Consider the following 12123-nt stretch of genomic DNA (forward strand, 5'->3'; position numbering starts at 1 on the left):
CCAGGAACCACTTGCGTCATTTCAAATTGCATGTGAGACCTCAGGAAAATAATGATTCACAGATAATCAGCTCACAATTGTTAATTAAAAGACACAGTAGTATTCAAAGTCTGGTTTTAAATTCTTCATGGAAAGAATTGCAATAGAACATTCTTTCACGTGTTACTGCTAGACTTTGAATATCTAATTTAATGATTGTGGGTTGAATATTGTGGTTGTTTTCCTTTTTTTTTTCTTGTTCTTTTTTTTTTTTTACTCTCCCAGTTATTTTATTTCTTGAAATTAAAATAATTATTCCCAAGGCAATAAGTGCAGAATGCCAACTCCCCTGCCTCTTGCTGTGTGTCACCTAATTTTAGAGAGTGGTAGATCATCAGAAAGCTCTGTGACTGGTGGGAAATATGCAATTGATGTAAATGGGCAACAATGCAACCATTATCTGACAACTTAGCTCAACGGTCCATCATCCAGAGAATGGGTGATGGTAGAAAAGAAACTAAGCAAACAATGATCCCTAAAGTGATTCATGTTAATAACCCGCGTACAGAGATCATTTCTTTCTCTCTATATTACCTATTCCTTTCTGGTTTGGGGAAGCCCTATACAGAGGTCAGAGGACTTTTAAATAACTACCAAATGGGACAGGTGGCAAGTTCGCATTTTATTCTTTCTCTTTTATCTCTAAAATATTTATTGGTGGACACATGGAGCAAATGAATGGGGATATGTGGTGGTTTTTGTACCAGACCAAAAGTACTACAACAACTTTGCATTTGATATTCAAGATGTTGCTGTTTTTTAGGTACATAACTCTCAGTTATGTCAAGCAAATGGTAAAGTATCAGTTTTGAGTGAATCTTGTACGCAGCGCAATTGAATTCGTAGTTTCCAGGAGCAGCCAACAGGGAGTCACCGTCTCCAGCGTGCTGTGTAGAAACAAACATACCGAATGGGTGTGAGGATCAATTAATCTTTGTTTTCTATTATTGCTGCACAGGCTTTAAAAGAAGATTTTCCTTTAAGCCATGTGATCTCTCCATTCACCAATCAAGAGCGAAGGGAGGGGATGCTTTTAAATCTACTCATCCCATTTGTGCTCACAGTAGGATCTGGAAGCAAAGGTCTGATTAATTTAACTAAAGGAAATTTATCATTGTTGTTTTCCTAAGTGTCAGGCTGTTATTTCTTATTCTTTTTCCCATGAAGGCCATCACTGAATTTGATGTGAATGATTTAAACAGGGTTATCCTAGGAAATAGAGTTTTTCTTTCGTTGCAGTTTAGCGACCCTGGGTCGAGTTTCTCTGCTCCACTTCTTAGAAGATATGTCCTTCAGTACAGCAAAAATTGGGAGAACATTATTTCTGTTAAGAAAATGGTATTACCTGAAATACAGCATGGTACGAATTGACAATGAGTGGACTTTATAATCTACTGCCATCAGGGTTAGCATAATAAACCCTGCTGCTGCCATTACATTCCAATATATTTTCATTACTCTTCCTTCTTGGGGGATTTTTCTTTTAGGAAGAGCTTATCTCAAATATAAAGACAAAACGTTATGAGTATTTGAGCAGAGAAAAGAAAGGAGATTGAAATGGTAAGCAGAGATTTGGCTAAGAACACAAGCTCTCGGGTGTTGACTATGGAGAAAGCTACCCAGTATCAGGAATGTGGTTTCTGCCCAGAGGAGAAGCTATACTGGGTGGGCAAACACCCGAATGTCTAGGGTGCTCTAGTTTGCAATTGGAAAGAGAGCTGAATTTTTCTGGGTCTAATGTGGGAAGTCGGCCTTGTGACGGGCTTTCCTTTCCACTTGCCTCTCGCGAACTCTGCTCTGTAGATAGCCCATGGCTGGAACAGCCTGAGGTGCAGCTGCTCTTGCAGACGGTCATCAATGTGCTCCTGCCGCCACGCATCATCAGCACGTCGAGGAGCAAGAACTTCATGCTGGAGAGCTCCCCCGCCCACTGCTCCACCCCAGGGGACGCAGGCAAAGACCTGCGTCGGGAAGGCCTAGCAGAGTCCACCAGCCAAGCAGCCTACTTGGGTGGGTGCTCTCCCCTCTCCCCTCACCCCTACCACTTGTGTGTGTGTGTGTGTGTGTGTGTGTGTGTGTGTGTGTTAGATGTGTAATGTAAGTACTTATTGAGTTACATTACATCTTGACTTGAAAACTCTTTTGAAAGACCTCAGTCCAGAAAGTATTTAAAGAAGCCACTTGAGCAAGTAAGAGACATCACCCTTGCAAAAGAGTCTATAAACATATGCCAAAAAAACCCCAAAGTTTTTTCCTATCTGTGGTGCCTTTATTACTTGGTTGTTTTTCTAACAGCATCTGGACATGTAAGGAAGGCATCTGCAGTAAGAATTCCTCCTTGCTGGTTAAGTATGAGATCACTAATGAGGTTATCCTTGGCAGCTGTTATCAGATGTAGACTGAGACTAGTATATGGGGACACAACTCATGGGACTCATTGGTCTGTCCCCTATATGGAGCCCCTCGAGGGGGGCAGTGAGACTTGGTGGCCCAGCAGTACAGCCCACTACTAGCTATTTTTCTTCCCTTACGATATCATCTCTAAATCTCCATCTTGATTTTCACTCTGGTGGGGCCAGTCGACTTGTTTTCCCCCCAGAGGCTTGCCAGTTTCCTTCCCTGCTTCCACTCCTACTTTTCCATCACCCCACGCCTGCCTCTAACTTGGTCCTGACTCACACAACACTGGAGATCCAGCCCTTGGCCCTGAATGAACTGAGCCTAGGGGATGGGAGGGGGGTGTGGGGAAACACTCCTGCCATATCTCTGAGAATAAGGAGTACTGGCAGCAGGAAATCTCAAAAGCAACAAGTTAAGAAGATCGTGCCTGACATTTTTCAATTTATCGAAGTAGATTGTGGTGTGAGGAGTAGAAGATGAACCATACATACTGGTCAACACAGGTCCTAGGACTTTGGAGTGTGTGAGGTGTTTGGACCATATCATAAGGGGAAATATTTGGGGCACGTGCTGGCTCAGTCAGCATAGCATATGACTCTTGATCTCGGGGTTGTGAGTTTGAGCACTACATTGGGCATAGCGATTACATACATACATACATAAATGTAAGCATTTGAAAATTATGTGATTGACAGTGAAAATGAAAAGGGAAAAAAGGAAATAAGAATGTATTTGCACAGGACCTACCCACATGGGGCTTAATTGCCAAAGCCATGAAAATATGGAGTTCAAAGAAAATCTAGATTCTGGGACAGTTCTCTGCATAAGGTTTGGCATTGCAAAGAGGATGCTGGAGACAGAGGGCTTACCACTTAAGGCAAGGAGAGGAGAAAACGCTTGGCGAGTTCACTCTGCTTTCTGCTTTTTTAATGAAGGTGGATCCTTTGGTTACTTGGCCAGGCTACTGGATCTCTGTTTCAAATTGATTTTTAGATTTATTTTGAACACTTACTGTGCACTAAGCAGTGTTTTCTATACTTTGAAACCTCACAACAATTCTAAGAAGTAAACATTCTTCTCATTTTAGGAATGAAAAGGCAAAGGCCTAAAAAGGTTGAATAACTTACCTAAAGCCACACAGTTCATAAACAGCAGAGCCAAATTTCAAATCCAAGCCATCTGGCAACAGAGTCCCCGCTCTTGAGCCCTTTGTTATCCTGTTTATGTGCTGGGCTGACGGAGGTGAAGGTGGAAAGCAGAATGGCAAAAACCCAAAGAAGACTAACAGGCACACGGCAGTAGAAATGTCACTAAGCTCAGAGAAGGGAAAGAGGAGTGTTGGGTTTTGTCTGTTTGTTTAATTAAGTCGAGGGAAAGGAATTGGGATGAATGATTGCTGTGAAAAATGAGATTTTGAGGAAGGGGAGGAGGCGGAGGGGTAAAGAAGACCTTATAACATCTCTCTTTGTGTTATATGGCATGGTTTTCCCCCCTAGAAATGTCCTAAATAAGTGATAAAGGCGTGTGTGACTTTGAAGGCTGAAGGGAGTTGGGATTCTGTGTGTCTAATTGCTGAGATGGGCCTTAAGACACGATCAAGAAAGCCCAGTTTCCCTTGACTGCCCCATAGCAGACACCATGCGGTGAGCTGAGGTGCCAGAGGATGCTCCCACCATAACGTTTGACACCCTTATGATATTCTGGTTTGTCCCGAGACGCTGTTTGGGAAATCTTCTTCCTAAAAGAACAATAAATAAATGCAGATGGTGACAGGGCTTCCAGAATCTAGGGAGAAAGAGATATTGTAAAAGAACCCCAACAAGGTTTAGTAATAAACATGACTTCCACCATGAGAGGGAGAAAGGAAGGAGGGAGGATGGAGTTTTTTCATCTGGAAGGATATACTCAAACACGTTTTCCTGGTTTCCTCTGAGGAGCAGATGAGGATGGGGCCAGAAAGGGAGCTGGGAAGGGGAAGGCCTTGTTCTGTTTTAACTTTGTGCATTTCTGCATAGTCTGATTTTACTTTAAATAACAAAAATATAGTATTGCTACACTTAAAAGAAAAAATCTTTTAAAACACCCATGTTTTAGCTTAGGGGTGAGTATATTTCTAGTTTTATATATATTTATATACTTATTATATATATTATATATATTTATATATATTATTTATATATTATATACTAGTATATTACTAGTATATTGCTAGTATTACTGTGAAGCCACTATGACAGAACTTCCAGAAAGCAAAATATTAGCCACGCGTTATGTTTATAACACATGCCCTTTCAGTGCTATGAACACTTTGCCCGGGTGTTCCAAAATAGTAAAGGTACTTAAGAAAGGTGGCTGTGTTCTCCTAATCAAGATCAGAACAGATCAAAACATCCAAATGTTTGTCGTGATGTCAGAACACTCGCTGAGGAGTACACGTAAGTTCTTGGGAACATGGAGCCAATTTAGAAATTCAGAAAAATCCTCTCTGACGCATAAAGGGCTGTGGATGTGAGCAGGTTCTTCTGAAGCCCAAGTATGCAGGCTTACTATTCTCTCTTCCTGGTGTGAAGCGCTGAAGGTGATTCTCGTCTGCTTTGAGAGGCAGCTGGGAAGCCAGTGGTACTGGCTGAGCCTCCAGGTGAAGGAGATGGCTCTGCGCAAGGTGGGAGGCCTGGCCCTGTGGGACTTCCTCGACTTCATCGTGCGGACCCGAATCCCCATCTTCGTGCTCTTGCGCCCATTCATCCAGTGCAAGGTGTGGTGTGTGCTTCTCTCAGAAGTGACAACCCCCCACCCCGGGATGTGCTCTTCTCCAGGTTAAGGCAGGGTTGTGGCAGCAGTGCTCGAGGGATGTAGGATGGCCAGTTAGTAGGACCTGTTGGGACCATGCTTGTGAGAAAACAGCTCAAAAACAGATCCCAGAGGGTAACATTTCATGTCAGAAGTCCCTTCACAGTGAGAGACTTTATTTTAGTCCCTAAAACTCTGCTCTCTCTCTACTCAGCCCTGCCTCCTAGGGAAAAAGAAAAAAAAAAAAAAAAAGATCGGCCCAATGGATGATCTGAAGAACGTTCTCCTTTCTTCAGTGACTTGGCACAGATCTGATTATAAATAAACATGAAAGAGACAGAACACTTAAAGCATGTTTCCTCCCCTGAAATCCTCATGATTCAGCTACTGTGTTGTTATTTTCATGCCCCAATTTCCTGGGGGCAGCGACTCAAAATAATGTATTGATTCAGAGCTTCCTGTATAAAGCCCCATTCTAAAAACTTCATTTGCATTACCTTATTTAATCCTCACAACCAATTATTGGACAGATAGGTACAATAATTAGCCCATTTTACAGCTGGGAAATATTGAGGATCTGAGAATCCATGCCTTCCTTTCAGCTTCTGGCCCAGCCAGCAGAGAATCACGAAGAGCTTTCTGCACGGCAGCACATTGCTGACCAGCTAGAGCGACGCTTCATCCCACGCCCTCTGTGTAAGAGCTCCCTCATTGCTGAGTTCAACAGTGAACTAAAAATTCTAAAAGAGGCAGTTCATAGTGGCTCAGGTGAGTAACCATGGGGTGTTTTGAATCCGTTTGGCACGTGAAACCTACACCCTACAAAGAATGCCTTTGTCCAGGTCACCATTCTCTTTGGAACCATGTATGAGTTAACCAGTAGACTTGACCATGGGATCATTGTCAGCAACAAAGCAAGGGGTATCATAAGACTTGAATTTTACTCTCTTCTAAACATATTTTTCAATCTCCATTTCAGAAGTTAAGCTCTTTCTTGGCTATTTAACTAGAAAAAAAAATCTTGAAATGCTTGCCCTTTATGGAAAGGAGAGGGGGGATTCACATTCTTTGAGCATCTATCATACGGGAGATGGTTTCATAGGTGTTATGTCACTTAATCCACACAAATGCCTATAAGGTGCATAACTGAGAGTCCCTTACAGAATGAGGAAACTGAGACTCAGTAGAGAATAAAGAATCTACACACCTGACAGTGACCACAGGGAGGGGACTTCGAACTAATATGATTGCTTACAAAGCCTTTAACTTTTACAAATCAGGGAAGGAAGGGTTGAATTAGAGTTGGCAGGCTAGGAGGTCCTTTCTGTATATTACTTAAAAGGTTTTCTTGTGGGGGTTCTTTGTTTACTTTTTATAATTATTGACAGTAAATTACTAGCAGGGAAAACAAATCATTATCTGCCATTAGAGGGCAGTCATTACCCATAAATAGACTATCATACATGTGGCCTTTTTTTTTTTTTTCTTTTCTAAAATATATTATTCCTGGCAATGTCTTAAAGACCAAGATTTTGACAAGTATAATCTTACTGAAAGCTGCAGAGTGCCATTCAAATATTCTGCTTTATAATAAAATAACCTGACACATTCAAGGGGATATTTTAGAAGTCATAATTTCCAGAAAAGGAGAACATGAAAGCAGTTTTGATTACGTATTCTGATTTTGATTGAGAAGTTCCTATCAGACAATGCATTTATTACTCCTAAATGCTTGTGTCAGGAAAGGTATATTTCTCAGGAAAATCTGCCAAGTTGGAAGCTTCAATTCATGTCAAAATTATTTTGCATTCTTCCAGCCTTAACATTTGAAAGCAAAGCCATGAGAAAGGAAGAAATGTCAAAGCATTTTATGTTATTAAAGATGCTACATTCCCACAAGGAAGCTATTCAATTACAAATAAATCAATAGCTAATTCTTCTTCTCCTTTTCCTCCTCCTTCTCCTCCTTCTTCTATCTCACTTCCACTTGATACTTTATCCTAAAGACCATTTATCTGGGACAAGCTATTTAACTGATCTTTCCTAAAAAGTACAAGTAGCCTTGACATGAGGGAGGAATTTGAAGCCAGCATTTGTTTTCTTTCAAGACCCTCACCATGGATTTTCTTTGGTCTTTCCATCCCCCAGCCTACCAAGGGAAGACATCCATCAGTACTGTGGGCACCTCCACGTCCGCTTACCGCCTGAGCCTGGCCACCATGTCCCGCTCCAACACGGGCACTGGCACTGTCTGGGAGCAGGACAGTGAGCCCTCCCAGCAGGCTTCGCAGGACACCCTGAGTAGGACCGATGAGGAAGATGAGGAAAGTAGGTCACCCCGCAGAATGGGGTAGATGTGGGGGTGGCATGTGTGACACAGCATGGCCATGCAAATGAGGGCTTGGGAAGGATTTAAGCCATTCTGACCCTTTGCAGTTCTGATCCCCTGGTCATTTTTTACAAAAAGGTTTTGAAATGGAATTGTGGGGCACTTGAGTGGTATAGTCGATTAAGTGTCTGACTCTTGGTTTCTGCTCAGGTCAGGATCTCCGGGTCATGGCATCGAGCCCCACATCAGGCTCCGTGCTCAGCATGGAGTCTGCTCGAGACTCTCTCTTCCTGTCTCCCTGCCCTTCCCATTTGTGCTCTCTCTCTAAAAGAAATAAATCATAAAATAAAATCATAAAATAAAATAATAAAATAAAATAAAATAAAATGGAATTGTGACTGATTCCATGATTCCTACTGCTTACTCTTCTATAAATTCCTCAATAGCTCTGGTCATTTGAAAGGAATTCAGAAAAAAGAATAAATCTTTAGTGACCCCTACATTTTTTTGAACTTATATATTCAACCATTTCCACTTACTCTCATTTAAATCGTACTTAAGTAACAAAGGGAAATGTTTATTCCTTTTTCTCCTGGCCATCCGGCTTAGAGGGTTGACCAGCATTTACGTGACCCCATTGGACAAGGAAAACCAAGCCACGCATATACTCAGGACTCAGAAAGTTGGCTATACTATTTAGAATGCAAACCAATAGGGGCTCCTGAGGGACTATAACCCAAAAGAAATACAACCCAAATTTGAGTTAAGAGTGTCCCTAATGACTGAGGTGGTCCAGGAGCTTCCAACACACATGCATAAGATTTGGTGTCATGAAATGAGGGAAAATCCAGTTGAGAACATGCTTCATATGTATGCCTAATAGGAGTGGGTTTTAAAAGTAAAAAGTAAACTGTTCAGTTAAATACTGCAGTCATTTTATTATTTTTATTGCCTTGATTATTTTCCAGTTGTGTTTTAAAGACATTCTGATATAGCATTTATATAGCAAAGTGTGCTGTCAGTGCCTTAAGAATGAAGAGGACAAAATCTAGATCTTCACTCCGAGCCTCTCCATATCAAACTACAACACAAAGCCCCCTCTCTAAACTAAATTAGAAGAAATAGGAGTGGAGGTTAGAATTTTAATTAACTGAGATGAATGAAAGTATTTTAATACCCTATTACAGTTGGATGTGGAGGAGAGGGAAAGAAATAAATGCAGTAACATTTCCAGATTTCATTTCAGGGTTTATCAGATAATGAAGTGATGATCATATTGTCCTTCACCTGAGCTACAGATGTATATTTGTTTCTAAATCACTCCGGTCATTGCGCATGGAAAAAAATCTTCAAATTGTAATGGGAAATCTTGAAAAATCATGACCAAGAAAACAAAATGAGAGAGATAAGGATCAGTTTTTATATTCATTTAGTCCTAGTAATAGCTCAGAACTTTAGTAATATCTGTTTTTCCTTAATGCTTAAACTAGTGTCTCCAGGCAATTTTTTTTAATTATGAGAAATGTTACCACCTATCTTTAGTAGAGCTAAATATCTTTAGTAGGTAACCTTATGAATAAGTAGATGACTTAGCCAGCAGGAAGGAGATAGGGAAGAAAAATAGGACATAAAGAGAGATATCACTGACTGGGAGCCAGCACTTACACACTGATGAACACAAAATTTTTTTTTAAAGATTTTATTTATTTATTCATGAGAGATAGAGAGAGAGAGAGAGAGAGAGAGAGAGAGAGAGGCAGAAACACAGGCAGAGGGAGAAGCAGGCTCCATGCAGGGAGCCTGACGTGGGACTCGATCCCAGGTCTCCAGGATCATGCCCTGGGCTGCAGGTGGCGCTAAACCGCTGAGCCACCCGGGCTGCCCTGATGAACACAAAATTTTTGCTAATATCTCTGCTCTTAGACATCACAGCCATCCCAGTGAAAACAGAGTCACTAACAAATGTGTGATTGTGATGTGCATGTCTATTAATTTATATTAATTGTGCCTATGTCTCTGCCTATGTCTCTGCCTCTCTCTCTGTGTGTCTCTCATGAGTAAGTAAAATCTTATGGGTGGGTCTAAAAGCCAGATGGTTAAACTATTTTCCCATTCTATCATCAGACCTAACAGGTACAAAATGAGCAACAAGAAAGTATGAGAGAAAACACATTCTCTGAGATTTTATTTTTATTCTTTTAAAAAATTCTATCTATTTATTTGAAAGAGAGAGAGAAAGAGCACAAGCAGGGGACAGGGGTAGGGGGAGAAGCAGACTCCCTGCCAAGCAGGGAGCCCGATGTGAGGCTTGGTCACAGGATGCCAAGATCGTGACCTGAGCTGAAGGCAGACACTTAACTGACTGAGCCACCCAGGCTGGGCTCTGAGATCTTAGATCTAGTCCTGTAGTGGAGAGGATAGATATTTTCAATAAAGAACATTTAACAAAAGGGTGAATGGAAGGCAGCAGCACATAATTAATCATCAAACAAATATTGAGAGACTGTTAAGAGACATATGAGTTTAAATGGGAAAAATCAGTGAGAAATTGGAAAGGACTTTGTGGAAATAGCCTTATTTACCTTACCATGTTTTTCATGTTTTCAAGGCACATTTGCTTATTCCCTTCTCTGTGAACACACCTAAAAAAGAAATACCATTCTGTAACATGAATTAATCTCAAGTCAGTCATTTTATAACAAATTAAAATTTCTGGCACTTTTCATATACACCTTTTTTTAAGATTTTACTTATTCATGAGAGACAGAGAGAGAGAGAGATAGGCAGAGGGAGAAGCAGGCTCCACACAGGGACCCCGATGTGGGGCTCGATCTGGGACTTTGGGATCATGCCCTGAGCTGAAGGCAGATGCTCAACCGCTGAGCCACCCAGGCATCCCACCTTTTTGGTTCGAAAGTTTCATTAGAAATATGACCACTGGGGATCCCTGGGTGGCTCAGTGGTTTGGTGCCGGCCTTTGGCCCAGGGCGCGATCCTGGAGACCCGGGATCAAGTCCCACGTCGGGCTCCCTGCGTGGAGCCTGCTTCTCCCTCTGCCTGTGTCTCTGCCTCTCTCTCTCTATATATATATCTATCATGAATAAATAAATAAAATCTTTAAAAAAAAAAAAGAAATATGACCACTTGGGGTATTTTAAATAAAGGATGTCAGATGACCTTACATGGTAGCATCAGTTCACCACAATGCTACTTTAATCAGAATATGTTTAATGTTCCGGAGCGCTTTGGTGGCTCACTTGGCTAAGTGTCTGATGCTTGGTTTCGGCTCAGGTCATGATCTCGGGATCCTGAGATAGAGCCCCATGTACCTGCAGAGCAGGGAGCCTGCTTCTCCTTCTCCCTCTGCCTGCCACTCCCCCTGCTTGTGCTGTTTCTCATTCTGTCAAATAAATAAAATCTTTAAAAATAAATAAATATACACACACACACACACACACACACACATATATATATGTTTGCTGTTCAGCAACAAGCAACATTATTCACTTAAAATGAGGCTACTTTGTCACAAATACTGTGGTAAAGCTAACTTTCATATAGATTTGAACACATCAATTTCTGCTTTCACCAAGAAAGTAAGACTACATGCATAAAATTTAAAGCTTTATGCATTTCTTTTTTAAATTTTATAGGTTTTCAAATATTTTCCCTAAAACTGAAGTGGTCTCGCCCTCAGCAGTCTACAAATCATTAGATGTACTGAATGTAGTCTTTGAAGGTCAAAGAAATACACTTGACTCATTCAATAACCATATTCTTTTTTTCACTATTCTCAGAATGTTTACAAATTTTCAGTCCAGCTTTTCTGAAATCATTAATTTCCAGATGCCTCTTGACTTTCACAAATAATTTACTTGTAAAAATGGACAAGAAATTTGTATTTATTTCAGGAAGGCTATTTGAGGGTGGGAGATGTGTGGATGTGAAGAGTTGTTTGTCCCTTTGTACAGATTAAAAGCTGAGACCTCTGGGAGTCTTACATTATAGTCTGTAAAAAGGGACAAATGATAACTTAGCTTTAGAGATTGCCCTAAGTTGGAACCCAGGTACAACTTGGTTTGGGTCTTCTGATTGACCTGGTAGTTTTATAACACTCTATCCCTTTGTGCCCTATCAGATGACTCTGTAAGCATGCCCAGTGTGGTAAGTGAACAAGAAGCTTACCTCCTGAGTGCTATTGGAAGGAGGCGGTTCTCCAGCCACGTCTCTAGCATGTCTGCACCTCAGGCCGAGGTGGGCATGTTACCCAGCCAAAGGTAAAGAGCCACAGATATCTTATACTCTGCATTTTGGGGGCAAAGGTAGAAATTCTGAAAATTCACTTTTATTATTCTAAAATGGACAAAAGAGAAGCAGATGATCATGTTTTTATGTAAACCAGTCAACAAAGGACTTTTCAACCAAAGTCATGCAGGCAGCAGTTTGCAGAGAGTTTTGTAAGCCAAACCAGTAGAAGGGGTCCCAGATTCTGATCCAAGCATTGTTTCAACTTATAAATTCCCTGGAAGTAGATACATGGTCTTTTTTCTGGTTGTCAAATGACA

The 12123-nt window shown here is 41.1% G+C and overlaps 1 protein-coding gene across 14 annotated transcripts in view; it reads left to right on the top strand.

The window, feature by feature from the left end:
* UNC80 (unc-80 homolog, NALCN channel complex subunit) overlaps positions 1-12123 on the top strand; it is a 215099-nt gene that overhangs the window by 186805 nt on the left and 16171 nt on the right. For all 14 annotated transcript variants that reach the window (XM_049106536.1, XM_049106539.1, XM_049106546.1 and 11 more), the window contains 6 exons: positions 998-1121; positions 1843-2049; positions 5010-5194; positions 5832-5997; positions 7378-7557; positions 11697-11835. In XM_049106536.1, coding sequence (XP_048962493.1) covers positions 998-1121; positions 1843-2049; positions 5010-5194; positions 5832-5997; positions 7378-7557; positions 11697-11835 — 1001 coding nt within the window. The remainder of the gene's footprint in view (positions 1-997; positions 1122-1842; positions 2050-5009; positions 5195-5831; positions 5998-7377; positions 7558-11696; positions 11836-12123) is intronic.

This window comes from Canis lupus, chromosome 37 (genome assembly GCF_003254725.2).
Source record: "Canis lupus dingo isolate Sandy chromosome 37, ASM325472v2, whole genome shotgun sequence".
Lineage (NCBI taxonomy): Eukaryota > Metazoa > Chordata > Mammalia > Carnivora > Canidae > Canis > Canis lupus.